The sequence below is a fragment of the Bombina bombina genome, chromosome 2 (genome assembly GCF_027579735.1).
Source record: "Bombina bombina isolate aBomBom1 chromosome 2, aBomBom1.pri, whole genome shotgun sequence".
Taxonomy (NCBI): Eukaryota; Metazoa; Chordata; class Amphibia; order Anura; family Bombinatoridae; genus Bombina; species Bombina bombina.
Window position 1 is genome coordinate 1,307,884,307 of NC_069500.1, and position 25,717 is coordinate 1,307,910,023.

At 40.7% G+C, this 25,717-nt stretch overlaps 1 protein-coding gene across 2 annotated transcripts in view; it reads right to left on the minus strand.

Moving 5' to 3' along the window:
• Positions 1 to 25,717, minus strand: part of EVC2 (EvC ciliary complex subunit 2) — a 427,809-nt gene that overhangs the window by 173,912 nt on the left and 228,180 nt on the right. For both annotated transcript variants that reach the window (XM_053704149.1, XM_053704148.1), the window contains exon 12: positions 9,201 to 9,376. In XM_053704149.1, the coding sequence (XP_053560124.1) occupies positions 9,201 to 9,376 (176 nt within the window). The remainder of the gene's footprint in view (positions 1 to 9,200; positions 9,377 to 25,717) is intronic.

Sequence of the window (25,717 nt, forward strand, 5' to 3'; positions counted from 1 at the left end):
TCTTTTGCTCTCTCTCTCCCCCTCTCTTTTGCTCTCTCTCTCTCCCCCTCTTTTGCTCTCTCTCCCCCTCTCCCGGCCCCCTCTCTTTTGCTCTCTCTCTCCCCCCTCTCTTTTGCTCTCTCTCTCCCCCTCTTCTGCTCTCTCCCTCCCCTCTCTCTTTTGCTGTCTCCCCCCTCTCTTTTGCTCTCTCTATACCCCCTCTTTTGCTCTCTCTCCCTCATCTCTTTTGCTGTCTCTCTCCCTCTCTTTATCACCCCTCTTCTGCTCTCTCTATACCCCTTCTTTTTCTTGGTCTCTCAGTCAGCCACGGCATCCAACCCCGCCTGGCCACGCTCCTCCCACCCGCGTCATGCCCGACCCTACCCACATATCAGCCCGACCACGCCCACTCCCCGTCTGGTCATGCCCTCCCGCGCCACGCCCGACCCCGCCCACATAACGTCCGGTCGGTCACGCCCACTCCACACCACATGTCAGGTGAGCCTGAAGTCAGTTGGATTAAGGCCAGGTGTGTTTGTCCTCACGCACAGTCTCTACTGCGCATGACAGCTTCAGACAAACACACTTGGCCTTTTATTATATAGGATGTGCCTACCAGTGGACAGATAAATATCTAAGCCCTTAGAGATAACTTTGCAACGCAACAATTCTTGATCACAGGTCTTCTGGGAGCTGCTTCTATGCGAGACATGGTTCTTATAGGCAGATCCATTTTTGAGTAGCAAACTCGAAATGTTTAAATTATTTTTATAAGTCAAAGTAGCTCTAACCCACATCTCCAATCTCGTTGTATTAATTAGACACCAGGTTTGCCTATTTCCAAGTCTAATTAGCTTTTGATGAAGTCATTAGCCTAGGGTTTCACATACTTTTTCCAACCTATACTGTGAATATTTGAATGGTATATTCAATATGTACAAGAGCAATACAATAATGTGTGTTATTAGTTAAAACAGATTTAGTTTTTGATTACTGTAACTTAGAGGAACATCAAAACAAATTTTAGACAAATTAATACATAAATGTAGCCATTTCTAAAGGGTTGCCAGTGTATCTTGCAGTGGGGCAGTTTGATATCAGCATTCAAATTAGAAACCACTCTTCTGAAAGTTTTTTTATAGGAAAGTTGGACTTTTCATATTCAACACCTTTTCTTCGCTCTTTTATGGCTTTTTATGTTAACATTCTCACTCATGCGCATTCAGATGTTTATCACACTTTTACTACACTAATTAAAGGAATAGTCTAGTCAAAATTAAACTTTCATGATTCAGATAGAGCATGCAATTTTAAGCAACTTTCTAGCTTACTCCTATTATTAATTTGTCTTTATTCTCTTGGCATCTTTATTTGAAAATAATGTAAGCATAGGAGCCGGCCCATTTTTGGTTCAGCACCTAGGTAGCACTTTCTGATAGGTGGCTAAATGTTTCCACCAATCAGCAAGCCAGGTGCTGAACCAAAAATGGACCGGCTCTTAAGCTTCCATTCAAATAAAGATACCAAGAGAAGAAGAAAAATTGATAATAGGAGTAAATTAGAAAGTTGCTTAAAATTGCATGCTCTAGAATAGACTATTCCTTTAAATATGATCAGCTAAATATATATTACTGATTGCAATTAAGTGTTAGAAGGTTTAAACATTTAAATTAAAAGTGTAATCAAAATGATATAAACGTATTAAATTACACACCTCATGAAATTATAAGATTGGTTAAATGAAAAAACGGCATTAATATTTATTGGGCAATGATAAATACTGAATAGGAGTAAGAGAGACTAGGCCACTGCAGAGCGTGACGTGGAGGGGAAAAGTCCTATTGCTGCCCAGCTGATAGGGTAAGTTTCTCACAGCCCCGTGAGGTGCAAATCAATCGCGGCTGAGCGTAAGCCGCAAAAATTCAAAGGAAAAAGAAAAAGCAGCACTCGTGGGACACCAACTTGCAATAAAAAGTCCAAACTTTATTCCATAGTTTAAAATCACAGGTAGGATCAGGGAATTAACCCCTTACATGTTTTTATGCTAACATGTTTTTATATTATTGTTTTTTTAATTTCTTTGTAAATTTGCCTGATTGGACACTGTGCCTTTAAATAGGCCATGTCCGGTCTAAGCAAATATCCATATGACTAAGTGCTCAGTTGGAGCACGAAACACGTAAGGGGTTAATTCCCTGAGATCCTACCTGTGATTTTAAACTATGGAATAAAGTTTGGACTTTTTATTGCAAGTTGGTGTCCCACGAGTGCTGCTTTTTCTTTTTCCTATAAATACCGAATAATCCGTCATATTTTGTTTACAATGGAGGTCTTTGTAAAAAAGTCCCTGCCTGTTCAGTTCAATGTAATTATCTAGATTTTGCAGTTACATCATTTTCTAATTAAAACGTTTCCCCCCAATTCAAACAGCTGTTCAACCAGATGAGGACCCCTTACCTACTGTGCCTAGGTGAATATAGATGTACACAGGTCCTAACGTACAGCTGGGGTTGTCGGCACAAATTTCTTGTGCAGAGAAGTGCCCGGCATACTGGAGTTAGTCTGTCCTTTAAGGTCACAATAATATACTTCAGCAAAGTTTTGCAAAGTGAAAGGCACAAAGGAAATTAAAAAAGGCTGCATCTTCCTATAGTGACAGCTACTGAGTCACCTACTGTATTAGAGTTTGACATATTCAGGATACTTTATAGTTTTGCAGATTCTATAAGTCATACATACAATAATTACAGCAAAAAACAAAATTATGCTTACTTGATAATTTTCTTTTCTTCAGATGGAAAGAGTCCACAGCTGCATTCATTACTGTTGGGAATTCAGAACCTGGCCACCAGGAGGAGGCAAAGACCCCACAGCTAAAGCTTAAATACCCCTCCCACTTCCCTCATCCCCCAGTCATTCTGCTGAGGAACAAGGAACAGTAGAAGAAATATCAGGGTGAAAAGGTGCCAGAATAGGGTGATTGGGAGAAGACACTCAAAAATGTGTGTCAGTCACGTCTCACAGTGACATGACTAGACACTCAAAGGAGGGCCACAAAAATGCTACATTGTCTAGGAAAACATAATTTATGCTTACCTGATAAATTTATTTCTCTTGTAGTGTATCCAGTCCACGGATCATCCATTACTTGTGGGATATTCTCCTTCCCAACAGGAAGTTGCAAGAGGATCACCCACAGCAGAGCTGCTATATAGCTCCTCCCCTCACTGCCATATCAAGTCATTCGACCGAAACAAGCCGAGAAAGGAGAAACCATAGGGTGCAGTGGTGACTGTAGTTTAATTAAAATTTAGACCTGCATGAAAAGGACAGGGCGGCCGTGGACTGGATACACTACAAGAGAAATCAATTTATCAGGTAAGCATAAATTATGTTTTCTCTTGTTAAGTGTATCCAGTCCACGGATCATCCATTACTTGTGGGATACCAATACCAAAGATAAAGTACACGGATGATGGGAGGGACAAGGCAGGAACTTAAACGAAAGGAACCACTGCCTGTAGAATCTTTCTCCCAAAAACAGCCTCCGAAGAAGCAAAAGTATCAAATTTGTAAAATTTGGAAAAAGTATGAAGGGAAGACCAAGTTGCAGCCTTGCAAATCTGTTCAACAGAGGCCTCATTTTTAAAGGCCCAGGTGGAAGCCACAGCTCTAGTAGAATGAGCTGTAATCCTTTCAGGAGACTGCTGTCCAGCAGTCTCATAGGCTAAACGGATTATACTCCGAAGCCAAAAAGAAAGAGAGGTTGCCGAGTCCTTCTGACCTCTCCTCTGTCCAGAGTAAACAACAAACAGGTTAGATGTTTGGCGAAAATCTTTAGTAGCCTGTAAGTAAAACTTCAAGGCACGGACTTACGTCTAGATTATGCAAAAGACGTTCCTTCTTTGAAGAAGGATTAGGACATAATGATGGAACAACAATCTCTTGATTGATATTCTTGTTAGAAACCACCTTAGTTAAAAACCCAGGTTTTGTACGCAGAACAACTTTATCTGAATGAAAGAGGAGAATCACAATGTAAGGCAGATAACTCCGAGACTCTTCGAGCCGAGGAAATAGCCATCAGAAAAAGAACTTTCCATGAAAGAAGTTTGATATCAATAGAATGAAGGGGTTCAAACGGAACCCCTTGAAGAACTTTAAGAACCAAGTTTAAGCTACATGGAGGAGCAACAGGTTTAAACACAGGCATAATTCTAACTAAAGTTTGACAAAATGCCTGAACGTCTGGAACTTCTGCCAGACGCTTGTGTAAAAGAATAGACAGAGCAGAAATCTGTCCCTTTAAAGAACTAGCTGATAATCCTTTGTCCAAACCCTCTTGGAGGAAGGACAATATCCTAGGAATCCTAACCCTACTCCATGAGTAATTCTTGGATTCACACCAATGAAGATATTTACGCGATATCTTATGGTAAATTTTCCTGGTGACAGGCTTTCGTGCCTGTATTAAGGTATCAATTACTGACTCGGAGAAGCCACGCTTTGATAGGATCAAGCGTTCAATCTCCATGCAGTCAGTCTCAGAAAAAGTAGATTCGGATGATTGAAAGGACCTTGTATTAGAAGGTCTTGTCTCAGAGGCAGAGTCCATGGTGGAAAGGATGACATGTCCACTAGGTCTGCATACCAGGTCCTGCGTGGTCACGCAGGCGCTATCAATATCACCGATGCTCTTTCCTGTTTGATTTTGGCAATCAGACGAGGGAGCAGAGGAAACGGTGGAAACACATAAGCCAGGTTGAAGAACCAAGGCACTGCTAGAGCATCTATCAGTGCCGCTTCTGGGTCCCTGGACCTGGATCCGTAACAAGGAAGCTTGGCGTTCTGGCGAGACGCCATGAGATCCAATTCTGGTTTGCCCCAACGGAGAACCAATTGAGCAAACACCTCCGGATGGAGTTCCCATTCCCACGGATGAAAAGTCTGACGACTTAGAAAATCCGCCTCCCAGTTCTCTACACCTGGGATATGGATCGCTGACAGGTGGCAAGAGTGAGTCTCTGCCCAGCGAATTATCTTGGAGACTTCTGACATCGCTAGGGAACTCCTGGTTCCCCCTTGATGGTTGATGTAAGCCACAGTCGTGATGTTGTCCGACTGAAATCTGATGAACCTCAGTGTTGCTAGCTGAGGCCAAGCCAGAAGAGCATTGAATATTGCTCTTAACTCCAGAATATTTATTGGGAGGAGTTTCTCCTCCTGAGTCCATGAACCCTGAGCCTTCAGGGAGTTCCAGACTGCACCCCAACCTAGAAGGCTGGCATCTGTTGTTACAATTGTCCAATCTGGTCTGCGAAAGGTCATACCTTTGGACAGATGGGCCCGAGATAACCACCAGAGAAGAGAATCTCTGGTTTCCAGATTTAGTAGAGGGGACAAATCTGTGTAATCCCCATTCCACTGACTGAGCATGCATAATTGCAACGGTCTGAGATGCAGGCGCGCGAATGGCACTATGTCCATCGCCGCTACCATTAAGCCGATTACTTCCATGCACTGAGCCACCGTGGGGCGCAGAATGGAGTGAAGAACACGGCAAGCATTTAGAAGTTTTGATAACCTGGACTCCGTCAGGTAAATTTTCATTTCTACAGAATCCATTAGAGTCCCTAGGAAGGAAACCCTCGTGAGAGGAGATAGAGAACTCTTTTCTTCGTTCACTTTCCACCCATGCGACCTCAGGAATGCCAGAACTATCTCTGTATGAGATTTGGCAATTTGAAAGCTTGACGCCTGTATAAGGATATCGTCCAGGTAAGGAGCCACCGCTATGCCTCGCGGTCTTAGGACCGCCAGAAGTGAGCCCAGAACCTTTGTAAAAATTCTTGGGGCTGTAGCCAACCCAAATGGAAGAGCTACAAATTGGTAATGCCTGTCTAGAAAGGCAAACCTCAGGAACTGATGATGATTCTTGTGAATCGGAATGTGAAGGTAGGCATCCTTTAAGTCCACTGTGGTCATGTACTGACCCTTTTGGATCATGGGTAAAATGGTTCGAATAGTTTCCATCTTGAATGACGGAACTCTGAGGAATTTGTTTAGGATATTTAAATCCAAAATTGGTCTGAAGGTTCCCTCTTTTTTGGGAACCACAAACAGATTTGAATAAAACCCCTGTCCTTGTTCCGTCCGCGGAACTGGATGGATCACTCCCATTACAAGGAGATCTTGTACGCAGCTTAGGAATGCCTCTTTCTTTATCTGGTTTGCAGATAATCTTGTTCCCTTGTGGAGGAGAAGCTTTGAAGTCCAGAAGATATCCCTGAGCTATGATCTCCAACGCCCAGGGATCCTGAACATCTCTTGCCCACGCCTGGGCGAAGAGAGAGAGAGTCTGCCCCCTACTAGACCCGTTGTCGGATAGGGGGCCGCTCTTTCATGCTGTCTTAGAGGCAGCAGCAGGCTTTGTGGCCTGCTTGCCCTTGTTCCAGGACTGGTTAGGTTTCCAGGCCTGCTTGGATTGAGCAAAAGTTCCCTCTTGTTTTGAAGCAGAGGAAGTTGATGCTGCACCTGCCTTGAAATTTCGAAAGGCATGAAAATTAGACTGTTTGGCCTTTGATTTGGCCCTGTCCTGAGGAAGGGTATGACCCTTACCTCCAGTAATGTCAGCAATAATTTCTTTCAAACCAGGCCCGAATAAGGAATGTTGAGTAATTTAGACTTTGAAGTCACATCAGCTGACCAGGATTTGAGCCATAGCACCCTACGCGCCTGGATGGCGAATCCGGAATTCTTAGCCGTTAGTTTAGTCAAATGAACAATGGCATCAGAAACAAATGAGTTAGCTAGCTTAAGAGTTCTAAGCTTGTCAACAATTTCAGTCAATGGAGCTGTATGGATGGCCTCTTCCAGGGCCTCAAACCAGAATGCCGCCGCAGCAGTGACAGGCGCAATGCATGCAAGGGGCTGTAAAATAAAACCTTGTTGAATAAACATTTTCTTAAGGTAACCCTCTAATTTTTTATCCATTGGATCTGAAAAAGCACAACTGTCCTCAACCGGGATAGTGGTACGCTTTGCTAAAGTAGAAACTGCTCCCTCCACCTTAGGGACAGTCTGCCATAAGTCCTGTGTAGTGGCATCTATTGGAAACATTTTTCTAAATATAGGAGTTGGGGAAAAGGGCACACCGGGCCTATCCCACTCCTTACTAATAATTTCTGTAAGCCTTTTAGGTATTGGAAAAACATCAGTACTCACCGGCACTGCATAGTATTTATCCAGCCTACACAATTTCTCTGGCACTGCAATTGTGTCACAGTCATTCAGAGCAGCTAATACCTCCCCAAGCAATACACGGAGGTTCTCAAGCTTAAATTTAAAATTAGAAATCTCTGAATCAGGTCTCCCCAATTCAGAGACGTCACCCACAGACTGAAGCTCTCCGTCCTCAGGTTCTGCATATTGTGACGCAGTATCAGACATGGCTCTTACAGCATCTAAGCACTCTGTATCTCGTCTAACCCCAGAGCTATCACGCTTGCCTCTCAATTCAGGCAATCTGGATAATACCTCTGACAGGGTATTATTCATGATTGCAGCCATGTCCTGCAAAGTAATCGCTATGGGCGTCCCTGATGTACTTGGCGCCATATTAGCGTGCGTCCCTTGAGCGGGAGGCGAAGGGTCTGACACGTGGGGAGAGTTAGTCGGCATAACTTCCCCCTCGACAGACCCCTCTGGTGACAATTCTTTTATAGATAAAGACTGATCTTTACTGTTTAAGGTGAAATCAATACATTTAGTACACATTCTCCTATGGGGCTCCACCATGGCTTTTAAACATAATGAACAAGTATCCTCTGTTTCAGACATGTTTGTACAGACTAGCAATGAGACTAGCAAGCTTGGAAAACACTTTAAAGCAAGTTAACAAGCAATATAAAAAAACGTTACTGTGCCTTTAAGAGAAACAAATTTTGACAAAATTTGAAATAACAGTGAAAAAAGGCAGTTACACTAACAAAATTTTTACAGTGTATGTGTCAGCAGAGCATTGCACCCACTTGCAAATGGATGATTAACCCCTTAATAACAAAAACAGAATAATAAATGACAAAAACGTTTTTTAAACACAGTCACAACAACTGCCACAGTCTACTGTGATTGCTACCCTCCTCAAACACGACTTTGAAGCCTTTTTAGCCCTTCAGAGATGTCCTGTATCATGCAGAGGGAAGCTGAATGTCTCTGTCAGTATTTTTACCTACACAGAAAAGCACTAAAATAGGCCCTTCCCACTCATATTGCAACAGTGGAAAGCCTGTTACTAGGCAAAAATCAAGCCAGCCATGTGGAAAAAAACTAGGCCCCAATAAGTTTTGTCACCAAACATATATATAAACGATTAACATGCCAGCAAACGTTTTATATCACACTTTTATAAGAGTATGTATCTCTGTTAATAAGCCTGATACCAGTCGCTATCACTGCATTTAAGGCTTAACTTACATTAATCCGGTATCAGCAGCATTTTTCTAGCAAATTCCATCCCTAGAAATATGTTAACTGCACATACCTTATTGCAGGAAAACCTGCACGCCATTCCCCCTCTGAAGTTACCTCACTCCTCAGAATATGTGAGAACGGCAGTGGATCTTAGTTACTTCTGCTAAGATCATTTTACAAATACTTACCTTCTTCTCCTGAAACGCTGGATTGCCGATCCCATGCATGCAGGTCCTCTGTACTTCGTCAGCAATGACGAAACCGGCTCTCTCCAATCACGGCTTCCCCCCAGGACCTTTCATCTGGTGAAGCCACGCCGTGATTGGAGGAAGCCGGTTTCGTCATTGCTGTATAAGTACAGAAGGAAGAAGCAGGCAGGGGGGATTGGTGCGCCGGCATTTCAGGAGAAGAAGGTAAGTATTAGTAAAATCCGGTTCAACGTAAACTTTCATGAATGAAAGTGCCCCTGTTTTTAATAGTTTTTTTAAAAACCCGGCACTTTATCATGAAAGTTGCCATTCACTTCAATAGGTATAGCTCAGACTAGAAAACAAGAGGTGATAAAGCTGCATCGCCTCATCAGCAGCACCCCCTTTAAATTGTAGGTGGTCAGCCCCAGATGCTGCAGCCCACAGGGAAATCTCCTAGTGTCCTGGTAGACCAATGCGGCCTTGCATATAAGCACATAAACTGCAGCAGTGCGTACTTTAATTGAAGCAATATAACATTTTATTGGTTGCTGTCTTTACCTTTCAGTTCTGTTAATTAGGTTTGATATTTGCGTTGCCGCCGAATTTAAGAGACACCGACATTTGCTGTCACATAGCTGGATGCTATATATTAAATTCTTTCGATTAGAAATCCGTCTGCTCATGTGATATTTTTTATTTGCTTGAATAAAATCCATTAAATCTTCTGATTCTTCCTGAAGAAAAATATATATATATTAAAAATGAAGTATCATTTTGTTCTTCATGTGTCTGATGTTGTCACCCTTCTTACTTGACTTGTGGGTTGATGAGAGAACACCTTTTGTGTGTTTCCATAATAATGAGTTAAAGTTATTAAAAAAGTATAACACTGAACTACAATTGTGCAATTATGTGTTCAAGCAAAATAATGAACTTAAAGGGACAGTAATGTCAAAATTCAACATTCATGATTCAGACAGAGCATGTGATTTTAACCCCTTAACGACATACGTCGTACAGGGTATGTCACACACAAACTGGTCTTTAAAGACCAGCAACGTACCCTGTACGTCATTAGGGGTTTAAAGCGCCTGGAAACGATCCTGATCGCTTCCAGCCGCTTTCAAGGTATTGCCGTGATGCCTCGATATTGAGGCATCACTGCAATACCTTTTTTCCAAGACCGATGCAGAAAGAGCCACTCTGTGGCCCTCTCTGCATCGGCCAGTGATGGTGCCGATCGTTGGTGGGTGGGAGCAGCTGCAGGGAGGCGGGTGGGCGACCCATCGCTACCCGGCATCCGGTTCCTGTATGTGCAATGTGCACGCCGGGTGCCGGGATCGTGCAGGGGGGGCCTGCAGGGGGCGTGCGCGTGCATGTGTGTGTGTGCGCGCGCACAGCAACCACTGTCAACAATGTAATTGAATGGGAAGGAGGGGGGAAAATAATGATCAAAGGATCTGGGAGGGGGAGAGGTAGGGGGGTATTGAGGGGGGGCAACTACACTACAGAAAAATGCAAATTGTATATAAAAAAAAAAAAACTATTTTTTGGGAGGCAAACTGGGTACTGGCAGCCAGGTAGAAGGGGGAGGGTTAGAGAGCTGTTTGGGGGGGATCAGGGAGGTTGGGGTCTAAGGGGGGTCCATCACAGCTGAACAGATTTTTTTAAAAAAATGCCTTTTATTTTAGTAATGGCAGACTTTCTGCCAGTTCTTAAGATGGCGGGGACCATTGTGGGGTGGGGGAGGGAAGAGAGATGTTTGGGAGGGATCAGGGGGTGGGATGTGTCAGGTTGGAGGCTGATCTCTACACTAAAGATAAAATTAACCCTTCAAGCTCCCTACAAGCTACCTAATTAACCCCGTCACTGGCGGGCATAATACAAGTGTGGCGCGCAGCAGGATTTAGCGGCCTTCTAATTACCAAAAAGCAATTCCAAAGTCATATATGTCTGCTATTTCTGAACAAAGGGGATCCCAGAGAAGTATTTACAACCATTTGTGCCATAGTTGCACAAGCTGTTTGTAAATAATTTCAGCGAGAAAACCAAAGTTAGTCAAAAAGTGAACGATTTCGAATTTGGCGGTGAAATAGTGGCATGAAATATACAAAATGGCCTAGATCAATACTTTGGGTTGTCTACTACACTACCCTAAAACTAACATTAACCCTACAAGCTACCTAACTAACCCCTTCACTGCTGAGCCTAATACAAGTGTGGTGCACAGCGGCATTTAGTGGCCTTCTAATTAAAAAAAGTAATGCCACAGCCATAAATGTCTGCTATTTCTGAACAAAGGGGATACCAGAGAAGCATTTACAACCATTTGTGTCATAATTGCACAAGTTGTTTGTAAATAATTTCAGTGAGAAACCTAAAGTTTGTGAAAAAGCTTGTGAAAAAGTGAACAATTTTTTTTATTTGATCGCATTTGGCGGTGAAATGGTGGCATGAAATATAGCAAAATGGGCCTAGATCAATACTTTGGGATGTTTACCAAAAAAAACATAATTTATGTAAGAACTTACCTGATAAATTCATTTCTTTCATATTAGCAAGAGTCCATGAGCTAGTGACGTATGGGATATACATTCCTACCAGGAGGGGCAAAGTTTCCCAAACCTTAAAATGCCTATAAATACACCCCTCACCACACCCACAATTCAGTTTAACGAATAGCCAAGAAGTGGGGTGATAAGAAAGGAGCGAAAGCATCAAAAATAAGGAATTGGAATAATTGTGCTTTATACAATAACCACCACAAAAAAAGGGTGGGCCTCATGGACTCTTGCTAATATGAAAGAAATTAATTTATCAGGTAAGTTCTTACATAAATTATGTATTCTTTCATGTAATTAGCAAGAGTCCATGAGCTAGTGACGTATGGGATAGCAGATACCCAAGATGTGGAACTTCCACGCAAGAGTCACTAGAGAGGGAGGGATAAAATAAAGACAGCCAATTCCGCTGAAAAAAATAATCCACAACCCAAATCAAAAGTTTTGATCTTTATAATGAAAAAAACTGAAATTATAAGCAGACGAATCAAACAGAAACAGCTGCCTGAAGTACTTTTCTACCAAAAACTGCTTCAGAAGAAGAAAACACATCAAAATGGTAGAATTTAGTAAAAGTATGCAAAGAAGACCAAGTTGCTGCTTTGCAAATCTGATCAACAGAAGCTTCATTCCTAAAAGCCCAGGAAGTAGAAACTGACCAAGTAGAATGAGCCGTAATCCTTTGAGGCAGGGACTTACCCGATTCCACATAAGCAAGATGAATCAAAGACTTTAACCAAGACGCCAAAGAAATGGCAGAAGCCTTCTGACCTTTCTTGGAACCAGAAAAGATAACAAATAGACTGGAAGTCTTCCTAAAATCTTTAGTAGCTTCAACATAGTATTTCAAAGCTCTAACTACATCCAAAGAAGCCCAGGAAGTAGAAACTGACCTAGTAGAATGAGCCGTAATCCTTTGAGGCGGGGACTTACCCGATTCCACATAAGCATGATGAATCAAAGACTTTAACCAAGACGCCAAAGAAATGGCAGAAGCCTTCTTGGAACCAGAAAAGATAACAAATAGACTGGAAGTCTTCCAAAAATCTTTAGTAGCTTCAACATAGTATTTCAAAGCTCTAACTACATCCAAAGAATGTAACAATCTTTCCTTAGAATTCTTAGGATTAGGACACAATGAAGGAACAACAATTTCTCTACTAATGTTGTTAGAATTCACAACCTTAGGTAAAAATTGAAATGAAGTCTGCAACACCGCCTTATCCTGATGAAAAATCAGAAAAGGAGATTCACAAGAAAGAGCAGATAACTCAGAAACTCTTCTAGCAGAAGAGATAGCCAAAAGGAACAATACTTTCCAGGAAAGTAATTTAATGTCCAGAGAATGCATAGGCTCAAACGGAGGAGCCTGCAAAGCTTTCAAACCCAAATTAAGACTCCAAGGAGGAGAGATTGACTTAATGACAGGTTTGATACGGACCAAAGCCTGTACAAAACAATGAATATCAGGAAGATTAGCAATCTTTCTGTGAAAAAGATCAGAAAGAGCAGAGATTTGTCCTTTCAAAGAACTTGCAGACAAACCCTTATCCAAACCATCCTGAAGAAATTGTAAAATTCTAGGAATTCTAAAAGAATGCCAAGAGAATTTATGAGAAGAACACCAAGAAATGTAATTCTTCCAAACTCAATAATAAATCTTTCTAGATACAGATTTACGAGTCTGTAACATAGTATTAATCACTGAGTCAGAGAAACCTCTATGACTAAGTATTAAGCGTTCAATCTCCATACCTTCAAATTTAATGATTTGAGATCCTGATGGAAAAATGGACCTTGAGATAGAAGGTCTGGCCTTAATGGAAGTGTCCAAGGTTGGCAACTGGCCATCCGAACGAGATCCGCAAACCAAAACCTGTGTGGCCATGCTGGAGCCACCAGCAGTACAAATGAACGCTCCATTAGAATTTTGCAAATTACTTTTGGAAGAAGAACTAGAGGCGGAAAGATATAAGAAGGATGATAATTCCAAGGAAGCGACAACGCATCCACTGCTTCCGCCTGAGGATCCCTGGATCTGGACAGATACCTGGGAAGTTTCTTGTTTAGATGAGAGGCCATCAGATCTATTTCTGGAAGACCCAAGATCTAAACAATCTGAAGAAAAACCTCTGGATGAAGAAACCATTCGCCCGGATGTAACGTCTGGCGACTAATATAATTCGGTTCCCAATTGTCTACACCTGGGATGTGAACCGCAGAAATTAGACAGGAGCTGGATTCCGCCCATACAAGTATCCGAGATACTTCTTTCATTGCTTGAGGACTGAGTCCCACCTTGATGATTGACATATGCCACGGTTGTGACATTGTCTGTTTGAAAACAAATAAACGATTCTCTCTTCAGAAGAGCCCAGAACTGAAGAGCTCTGAAAATCGCACAGAGTTCCAAAATGTTGATTGGTAATCTCGCTTCCTGAGATTCCCAAACCCCCTGCGCTGTCAGAGATCCCCATACAGCTCCCCGACCTGATAGACTCGCATCTGTTGAGATCACAGTCCAGGTTGGACGAACAAAAGAGGCCCCTTGAAATAAACGATGGTGATCCATCCACCAAGTTAGAGATGATCGAACATTGGGATTTAAGGATATTAATTGTGATATCCTTGTATAATCCCTGCACCACTGGCTCAGCATACAAAGCTGGAGTGGTCTCATGTGAAAACGAGCAAAAGGGATCGCGTCCGATGCAACAGTCATGAGACCTAGAATTTCCATGCATAATGCTACCGAAGGGAACAATTGAGACTGAAGGTTTCGACAAGCTGAAACCAATTTCAGACGTCTCTTTTCTGTCAGAGACAAAGTCATGGACACTGAATCTATTTGGAAACCTAAAAAGGTTACTCTTGTCTCGAGGAATCAAGGAACTCTTTGGTAAATTGATCCTCCAACCATGTCTTTGAAGAAACAACACAAGTTGATTCGTATGAGATTCTGCAGAATGTGAAGACTGAGCAAGTACCAAGATATCGTCCAAATAAGAAAATACCGCAATACCCTGTTCTCTGATTACAGAGAGAAGGGCACCGAGAACCTTCGAAAAGATCCTTGGCGCTGTTGCTAGGCCAAACGGAAGAGCAATAAACTGGTAATGCTTGTCTAGAAAAGAGAATCTCAGGAACTGATAGTGATCTGGATGAATTGGAATATGAAGATATGCATCCTGTAAGTCTATTGTAGACATATAATGCCCTTGCTGAACAAAAGGCAGAATAGTTCTTATAGTCACCATTTTGAATGTTGGTATCCTTACATAACGATTCAATATTTTTAGGTCCAGAACTGGTCTGAAAGAATTCTCTTTCTTTGGTACAATGAATAGATTTGAATAAAACCCCAGACCCCGTTCCAGAACTGGAACTGGTATAATTACCCCAGCTAACTCTAGGTCTGAAACACATTTCAGAAACGCCTGAGCCTTCACTGGATTTACTGGAATGCGTGAGAGGAAAAATCTTCTCACAGGCGGTCTTACCTTGAAACCTATTATGTACCCTTGTGAAACAATGTTCTGAATCCAAAGATTGTGAATCGAATTGATCCAAACATCTTTGAAAAATCGTAACCTGCCCCCTACCAGCTGCGCTGGAATGAGGGCCTCACCTTCATGCGGATTTAGGAGCTGGTTTTGACTTTCTAAAAGGCTTGGATTTATTCCAGACTGGAGAAGGTTTCCAAATGGAAACTGTTCCTTTAGGAGAAGGGTAAGGCTTCTGCTCCTTACTCTGACGAAAGGAACGAAAACGATTAGCAGCCCTATATTTACCTTTTGATTTTTTGCCCTGGGGCAAAAAGGCTCCCTTCCCCCCAGTAACAGTTGAAATTATTGAATCCAACTGAGAACCAAACAACTTATTACCTTGGAAAGAGAGAGAAAGCAAAGTTGACTTAGAAGTCATATCTACATTCCAAGATTTAAGCCATAAAGCTCTTCTAGCTAAAATAGCTAAAGACATATACCGCACATCAACTCTAATGATATCAAAAATGGCATCACAGACAAAGTTATTAGCATGTTGAAGAAGTTTAACAATGCTATAAGCATTATGGTCTGTCACTTGTTGCGCTAAAGCCTCCAACCAGAAGTTGAAGCTGCAGCAACATCAGCCAAAGAGATAGTAGGTCTAAGTAGGTTACCTGAACATAAATAAGCTTTTCTTAAAAAAGATTCAATTTTCCTATCTAAAGGATCCTTAAACGAAGTGCTATCTGCCGTAGGAATAGCAGTACGTTTAGCAAGAGTAGAGATAGCCCCATCAACTTTAGGGATTTTATCCCAAAACTCCAATCTATCAGATGGCACAGGGTACAATTTCTTAAACCTTGGAGAAGGAGTAAATGAAGTACCCAGACTATCCCATTCCCTAGCAATCACATCTGAGATAGCATCAGGAACTGGAAAAACTTCCGGAATTAACACATGAGGTTTATAAACCGAATTTAAACGTTTAGCAGTTTTAGTATCAAGAGGACTGGACTCCTCCATATCTAATGCAATCAAAATTTCTTTAAGTAATGAACGAATAAACTCCATTTTAAATAAATATGAAGATTTATCAGTATCAATATCTGGGGAAGAATCCTCTGAACCAGAAAAATCCTCATCAGAAACAGATAAGTCAGAATGATGGCGGTCACCTAAAAATTCATCTGAAATGTGAGAAGTTTTAAAAGACCTTTTACGTTTACTGGAAGGAGGAATAACAGACAGAGCCTTCCTAATAGAATTAGAAACAAATTCTTTAACATTAACAGGGACATCCTGAACAATAGATGTTGAAGGAACAACAACAGGTAAAGGATTATTACTAATGGAGACACAATCTGCATTGGAAAGTTTATCATGACAACTTACACAAACGACAGCTGGAGGAACAGTTACCACAAGTTTACAACATATGCATTTAACTTTGGTAGAACCAGCATCAGGCAGCGTCTGTCCACTAGTGGATTGTGATCCAGGGTCAGGATGAGACATCTTGCAATATGTAATAGAAAAAACAATATATAAAGCAAAATTATCAAATTCCTTAAATGACAGTTTCAGGAATGGGAAAGAATGCAAAATAATAAGATTCTAGGAACCAGAAGCAATGAAAGAGAGAGGTTTTAATAATGTGAGTAAAAAAGTGAGACAAAAAAGACGCCCAATTTTTTTGGCGCCAAGTATGACGCCCACATTATTGGCGCCAAATACAAAACCCATATTTTTGGCGCCAAAAACGACGCCCACATTTTTTGGCGCAAAAAAATGTCTGAATACGCATGCGTCAAAGAAGACGCTAGACAGAATACAACTTCCGGCGTCAATTACGGCGCCGGAAGTGACAAATTTTTGCGACAAAAAAGTCCGCGCCAAGAATGACGCATTAAAAAGAAACATTTTCTGCCCCCGCGAGCCTAACAGCACGCAGGGAAAAAATGGTCAAATAAAATTTTTCAAGGTAAGAAAAAATAAATTGAAATGCATTATCCCAATAATGAAACTGACAGTCTGCATTGAAAAGGAATACTGATTATCCTGAATCAAGGCAAATATAAGTTTATAGACATATATTTAGAACTTTACATATAAAGTGCCCAACCATAGCTTAGAGTGTCACAAAAAAATAAGACTTACTTACCCCAGGACACTCAGCTACATATAGTAGATAGCCAAACCAGTAATGAAACGAGAATCAGTAGAGGTAATGGTATATAAGAGTATATCGTCGATCTGAAAAGGGAGGTAGGAGAAGAAATCTCTACGACCGATAACACAGAACCTATGAAATAGATCCCCTAGAGGTAGACCATTGTATTCAAATAGGCAATACTCTCTTCACATCCCTCTGACATTCGCTGCACTCTGAGAGGAAAACCGGGCTTCAACCTGTTGCAAAGCGCCTATCAACCTAGAATCTAGCACAAACTTACTTCACCACCTCCACGGGAGGCAAAGTTTGTAAAACTGAATTGTGGGTGTGGTGAGGGGTGTATTTATAGGCATTTTAAGGTTTGGGAAACTTTGCCCCTCCTGGTAGGAATGTATATCCCATACATCACTAGCTCAAGGACTCTTGCTAATTACATGAAAGAAACTATATATATACATGTCAAGGGATATTCAGGTATTCCTGACAGATATCAGTGTTCCAATGTAACTAGCGCTAATTTTGGAAAAAAAAATGGTTTGAAAATAGCAAAGTGCTACTTGTATTTATTACCCTATAACTTGCAAAAAAAAAACAAAGAACATGTAAACATTGGGTATTTCTAAACTCAGGACAAAATTTAGAAAATATTTTGCATGGTCATTTTTTGGTGGTTGTAGATGTGTAACAGATTTTGGAGGTCAAAGTTAGAAAAACATAATTTATGCTTACCTGATCCCTCACTGCCATATCCAGTCATTCGACCGAAACAAGACGAGAAAGGAGAAACCATAGGGTGAAGTGGTGACTGTAGTTTAATTAAAATTTAGACCTGCCTTAAAAGGACAGGGCGGGCCGTGGACTGGATACACTACAAGAGAAATACATTTATCAGGTAAGCATAAATTATGTTTTCTCTTGTTAAGTGTATCCAGTCCACCGATCATCCATTACATGTAGGATACCAATACCAAAGCTAAAGTACACGGATGATGGGAGGGACAAGGCAGGAACTTAAACGGAAGGAACCACTGCCTGTAGAACCTTTCTCCCAAAAACAGCCTCCAAAGAAGCAAAAGTGTCAAATTTGTAAAATTTTGAAAAGGTGTGAAGCGAAGACCAAGTCGCAGCCTTGCAAATCTGTTCAACAGAGGCCTCATTTTTAAAGGCCCAGTTGGAAGCCACAGCTCTAGTAGAATGAGCTGTAATCCTTTCAGGGGGCTGCTGTCCAGCAGTCTCATAGGCTAAGCATATTATGCTCCGAAGCCAAAAGGAGAGAGAGGTTGTCGAAGCTTTTTGACCTCTCCTCTGTCCAGAGTAAACGACAAACAGGGCAGATGTTTGACGAAAATCTTTAGTAGCCTGTAAGTAAAACTTCAAGGCACGGACTACGTCCAGATTATGCAAAAGACGTTCCTTCTTTGAAGAAGGATTAGGACACAATGATGGAACAACAATCTCTTGATTGATATTCCTGTTAGAAACCACCTTAGGTAAAAACCCAGGTTTGGTACGCAGAACTACCTTGTCTGAATGAAAAATCAGATAAGGAGAATCACAATGTAAGGCAGATAACTCAGAGACTCTTCGAGCCGAGGAAATAGCCATCAAAAACAGAACTTTCCAAGATAAAAGTTTAATATCAATGGAATGAAGCGGTTCAAACGGAACTCCCTGAAGAACTTTAAGAACCAAGTTTAAGCTCCACGGGGGAGCAACAGTTTTAAACACAGGCTTAATCCTAACCAAAGCCTGACAAAATGCCTGGACGCCTGGAACTTCTGCCAGACGCTTGTGCAAAAGAATAGACAGAGCAGAGATCTGTCCTTTTAAAGAACTAGCTGATAAGCCTTTGTCCAAACCCTCTTGGAGAAAGGACAATATCCTAGGAATCCTAACCTTACTCCATGAGTAACTCTTGGATTCACATCAATAAAGATATTTACGCCATATCTTATGGTAGATTTTCCTGGTGACAGGCTTCCGAGCCTGTATTAAGGTATCAATGACTGACTCGGAGAAGCCACACCTTGATAGAATCAAGCTTTCAATCTCCATGTAGTCAGTCTCAGAGAAATTAGATTTGGATGATTGAAAGGATCTTGTATTAGAAGGTCCTGCCTCAGAGGCAGAGTCCATGGTGGAAGAGGTGACATGTCCACTAGGTCTGCATACCAGGTCCTGCGTGGCCACGCAGGCGCTATCAGAATCACCGATGCTCTCTCCTGTTTGATTTTGGCAATCAGTCGAGGGAGCAGAGGAAACGGTGGAAACACATAGGCCAGGTTGAAGAACCAAGGAGCTGCTAGAGCATCTATCAGCATTGCTCCCGGGTCCCTGGACCTGGATCCGTAACAAGGAAGCTTGGCGTTCTGGCGAGACGCCATGAGATCCAGTTCTGGTTTGCCCCAACGATAGACCAGTTGAGCAAACACCTCCGGATGGAGTTCCCACTCCCCGGAAGAAAACTCTGACGACTTAGAAAATCCGCCTCCCAGTTCTCTACGCCTGGGATGTGGATTGCTGACAGGTGGCAAGAGTGAGACTCTGCCCAGCGAATTATCTTTGAGACTTCTGACATCGCTAGGGAACTCCTGGTTCCCCCTTGATGGTTGATGTAAGCCACAGTCGTGATGTTGTCCGACTGAAATCTGATGAACCTCAGTGTTGCTAACTGAGGCCAAGCTAGAAGAGCAATGAATATTGCTCTTAACTCCAGAATATTTATTGGGAGGAGTTTCTCCTCCTGAGTCCACGATCCCTGAGCCTTCAGGGAGTTCCAGACTGCGCCCCAACCTAGAAGGCTGGCATCTGTTGTTACAATCGTCCAATCTGGCCTGCGAAAGGTCATACCCTTGGACAGATGGACCCGAGAAAGCCACCAGAGAAGAGAATCTCTGGTCTCTTGATCCAGATTTAGTAGAGGGGACAAAACTGAGTAATCCCCATTCCACTGACTTAGCATGCATAATTGCAGTGGTCTGAGATGCAAGCGCGCAAATGGCACTATGTCCATTGCCGCTACCATTAAGCCGATTACTTCCATGCACTGAGCCACTGACGGGCGTGGAATGGAATGAAGGACACGGCAAGCATTTAGAAGTTTTGATAACCTGGACTCCGTCAGGTAAATTTTCATCTCTACAGAATCTATAAGAGTCCCTAGGAAGGAGACTCTTGTGAGTGGTGATAGAGAACTCTTTTCCACGTTCACTTTCCACCCATGCGACCTCAGAAATGCCAGAACTATCTCTTTATGAGACTTGGCAATTTGAAAGCTTGACGCCTGTATCAGGATGTCGTTTAGATACGGAGCCACCGCTATGCCTCGCGGTCTTAGAACCGCCAGAAGTGAGCTCAGAACCTTTGTAAATATTCTCGGGGCAGTGGCCAACCCGAAGGGAAGAGCTACAAATTGGTAATGCCTGTCTAGAAAGGCAAACCTTAGAAACCGATAATGATCTTTGTGAATCTCTGTGTGGAGAAGCTAGGTTGTGTAGGACCCAAGATGTTGCAATTATCTATTAGCTACACACAAGTTCGCTTTTTTTTTTTTTTGATTAGACACTAGATTTTACCTCTAATTGGTAAGCTAGTTATTTATTCCACTTCTGAAGAAGAAGGTAAAGCATTAATTGTCTAGATATTGTTACTCTGCTACTCTGCTTAAGAATTAATGCAAATCAGACCCTTAACTTCACTGTTTGTAACAAAATTGCATGTCTATAGTAGGAAATCTTAGCTTGTTCTACGGTCTGAAATGTATCAATCTTTCTGTTAATAGTCATTTAAGGTTCTTTGGTTCCTTGGCTAGCGACCAATACAATAGTTGCTTAGACAGCTTTTATCTAACTCTAAAACTTGATAAAACTCTCTTTTTTTCTCTGAGATCGTAATTACTCACATCAATAAACACGCACCTCTCCTTTTTTTTTTTTTTTTCTGGCTCTCACTGCACATTTTATTGCACATTTTTTTTTTTTATTATTTTTAGCCCAGGACTTAGTCCCCTACCACGTTTTGATCTATCACAATTTTCTCTTTTTCACTTGGTCTCTTTCCCGATTCACTTGCACGGACTCACATGGAAAGATTTCTTTTTCCCCAGAGCACTATTCCCCATACCATGCCGCCCAAAATTAGAAAACCTTGCACATCTGATGTAACTAACGAGACTTTAAATGAGGGAGTAAACCCAAAAATAGATCTTCAACCATTAGTTAATCACCTATCCGATATCTTCTTACCTCAATTTGAACTCCTTAAAAACCAAATGTCTAACATATCTTCAGAATTAAAACAATTTGCTAATAGACTCACAGAGGCAGAAGATAGAATCTCAATTGTCGAAGACATTTCTAACAATCATTTGCATAAAATTTCTGAGCAGGAAAAAAAAATAGTAGCCATGTCTGCAAAGTTAGAAGACCTTGAAGACCGCTCCAGGCGGAATAATTTAAAAATAATAGGCCTCCCTGAGATAGAAGATTTCAAAGATCTATTACAGTTTGCCACAAATACTTTTCCTAAAGCCCTAGGTATGGATCCCAGAAACCTCCCGTTGATAGCTGAAAGAGCTCATAGATTGGGCCCTTCTAGAGGCAGAGTCGACGGAAAAAATATCCATAGACCGATTTTAGTTAAATTTCTTAACTTCCAGGACAAAGTAAACATATTAAGATTATATAGGAAAACTAAGAATCTCCACATTGGAGAAAATAAAATATTATTGTTTCAGGATTATTCCGCTGACACTGCCTCCAGAAGGAGAGAAATGGCCCCCTTCTGCACCAAACTGATACAGAGTGGATATTCAGCTAAGTTACTCTACCCTGCAAAAATCCTTATTAATGAGACAGAAGGTGTAACTAAATTAGACAGTGTACAGGAAGCCAAAGCTTATTTTAAAGATAATAAACTATCACTCCTGTGTCTCTTCCCCCCCCCCTTCATTGTCTCCTGTTGTATAGAGATATTAATCCCCCTCTATGAGTGGAAATATTAGATGTCTATCCTGGAATGTGGGGGGCATCACCTCCCCAATCAAAAGAAAAACTATAATTAAACAATTAGCCAAACATTATCCTGATATAGCACTACTACAAGAAACACATCTAAAAGCAGAGGAAGTGGTTAAACTTCATAGCAAGTGGGTTGGGGAGGTGATAGCCACCCCATGTTCCAAAAGAAAAAGGGGAGTGGCTTTTTTGATCAATAAAAACTAATATTATCAATTCAATATTAGACCCTTTAGAAAGATGGGCTTTTCTAGAGATACAAATACAGGGGGTATTGGTGATAATCTGCAATATTTACGGCCCCAATAAATCCGCTCCCGACTTTTGGAATAATTTAAACTATTCATTAACTAAATACATTGGCCAGAACTTAATTCTGGCAGGAGATTTTAATTTAATTCCGACAGAAGCACTAGACAAATATAGTCCAAAAAAATCGCCATTCTGTAAACAGAAGGCAGAAATATTTTAACTAGTGATAAAAAATTTGAAACTGCATGACATCTGGAGATTGCAACACCCAGATTTAAGGTCCTTCACTTGCGATTCCAGATCACACGGTTCTTTTTCCAGAATAGACTTTTTCCTTATATCTAGTTCAATAATTAAAACAGAGAATAAGGCGCAAATATACGACATTATAATTTCGGACCATGCTATTATCTCATTAGATATATCCTTAAAATCATACCAGAAAAATGTAGGGAATAATTTTTTTTTCCAAAATTCCTAGTAAATGATGTGGAATTTGGGAACTGGTTACAAAATAAATGGAGGGAATTTTTATACCTAAATAGATCTCACAAAGGAAAAATAGAAATTTTTTGGGAAACCGCCAAAGCTTATCTAAGGGGCGAGATCAAAGCCTATATGGTAACCAGAAAAAAAAAAATTATCTCAGAAAGAAATTCAGTTATCCAGACAAGTTCAAAACTCATTTCGCAAATACACTAATGCTCCCTCTAAACGAACCAGGGATAATTACAGGACAGCTAAAACAGAAAGGGACATATTTCTCAGACAGAAAACAGTATTAGAAGAGACAAAATTAAGTGCCAAATACAAAGGTCAGTTCGGTAAATCAGCTAAATTTCTCTCACGATTAGATAAAGCAAGGAAGAAAGGGAAGGGTTATGGATCAAAATAGTATCCAAAAGGTTTTTCTTGAATACTACCAAGACTTATACTCTTTTCAAGAAGTCAATCTGGATAATAAAGACTCCTTTTGGCAAAAGATAGTGCTACCTGAGTTGCCCAGAGACTTACTTACCACTCTAAATACACCCATAACTAAAGACGAGTTAGTGGAAGCTATAAATCATGCCCAATGTAACAAAGCACCTGGCCCAGACCAGATCCCTGCCGAAATGTATAAAATATTAAAATTAGATCTAGTTGATGTCTTACTTCAATTGTTTAACAGTTACTATATCATGAGCCAACCTATGTCTAAATACTTCTCAGAGTCCATCATATCTCTGATCTTAAAAAAAGGTAAAGACCCCTTAGATCCCAAGTCTTACAGACCTATTTCATTGCTTAATACAGACTTGAAGTTACTGTCACATATAATCTCTAACCGCCTTAAAATATGTCTTGACCCTATTATTCATCCAGACCAAACCGGTTTTATGACTGGTAGATCATTAACTAAAAACACTCGGAAAGTACTATTATTATTAGAACATTTTCGGAACAAGTTACACATTCATAGAACAAACAACCAAGACTTTGCGCTAATAACAATCGATGCCGAAAAGGCCTTTGATGCTGTAGTATGGGACCATTTATTTTTGGCTTTGGTCAAATTTGGGTTCTCGGGCTATTTTCTGCAATTTATAAAGAACATATATGATCAGCCAAGATCCTCTTTATTAATAAATGATAGTAAGACCCCTAATTTCACCCTTTATAGAGGGACACGGCAGGGATGCCCACTCTCCCCGTTGTTATTTAATGTATCAATAGAGCCTTTGGCAATTCACCTTCGGAAGGAATTACAGGGTATCAAACTGGGAGAGCAAAAACTAGTTTTATACTTGTATGCAGACGATCTGTTATTGTTTATCAAAAATACTAAGAAAAATATACCCAAGGTTCTGCATAGCATTGATATATTTAGTACTTTTTCCGGATATAAAATCAATGTCAACAAGTCCGAAATTCTTTGGATACACAAAAATAAAAAAAGTATCCAGGAACATTCTTTTCAGGAATCTCCCAGTATTAAGTACTTAGGGATCCATATCCATCCAGATCCTAGCCAATGGTATAGATTAAATTATCTTCCTTTCTTTAGAAAAGCAACTGAAAAACTGAAACAATGGAGCGTCTTCCCTATCTCTCTCTCTGTGAAGGTAATGATTATTAAAACCATCTTATTCCCACAGTTAATGTATACTATGCAGAATATCCCTCAATTTATTTTGAATCAAGATATCAAGAGATTTAATAGGGAATGTGCTAACTTTATCTGGAGTAATAGGAGACATTTATCATCTACAGTAAAATTAACTCTTAGACCAGAAGATGGGGGTCTATCCTTTCCAGATATAAAAAAATATAATATTGCAAATTTAGCCCGTTTTGCTTTTGAATGGATAACTGAAGCCAATTATCTTACACCTCTCTCCCTAGAAAAGGAGCTATGTGCACCTTATTCATTGACTGCATTGCTTCATTGCCCGATAACCTACTTGCCTAATAATATTACAAATCTGAAGATAATACGTAACTCGATCGGAGCATGGCAAAAACTATTTTAGAACTAAGTATAATGTTAGATGTTAATTTTGATTTGATCAGCCAATCGGATTGAACTTGATTCTGATTGGCTGATTCCATCAGCCAATCAGAATATTCCTACCTTAATTCCGATTGGCTGATAGAATCCTATCAGCCAATCGGAATTCGAGGGACGCCATCTTGGATGACGTCATTTAAAGGAACCGTCATTCGTCGTTCAGCCGTCGGCCAGGATGGATGTTCCGCGTCGGAGGTCTTCAGGATGCTGCCACTCCGCTCCGGATGGATGACGATAGAAGATTCCGCATGGATGAAGACCTCTTCTGCCCCGCTTGGATGAAGACTTCTACCGGATGGAGGACCTCTTCTTGCTCCGCTTGGATGAAGAATTTGGCTCGGCTGGGTGAAGACGACTCAAGGTAGGGAGATCTTCAGGGGCTTAGTGTTAGGTTTATCTAAGGGGGGTTTGGGTTAGATTAGGGGTATGTGGGTGGTGGGTTGTAATGTTGGGGGGGGTATTGTATGTTTTTTTTTACAGGCAAAAGAGCTGAACTTCTTGAGGCATGCCCCGCAAAGGGCCCTGTTCAGGGCTGGTAAGGTAAAAGAGCTTTGAACTTTAGTAATTTAGAATAGGGTAGGGCATTTTTTATTTTGGGGGGCTTTGTTATTTTATTAGGGGGCTTAGAGTAGGTGTAATTATTTTAAAATTGTTGTAATATATTTCTAATGTTTGTAAATATTTTTTTATTTTTTGTAACTTAGTTCTTTTTTATTTTTTGTACTTTAGTTAGTTTATTTCATTGTATTTATTTGTAGGAATTGTATTTAATTTATTTATTGATAATGTAGTGTTAGGTTTAATTGTAGATAATTATAGGTATTTTATTTAATTTATTTATTGATAGTGTAGTGTTAGGTTTAATTGTAACTTAGGTTAGGATTTATTTTACAGGTAAATTTGTAATTATTTTAACTATTTTAGCTATTAAATAGTTCTTAACTATTTAATAGCTATTGTACCTGGTTAAAATAAATACAAAGTTACCGGTAAAATAAATATTAATCCTAAAATAGCTATAATATCATTATAATT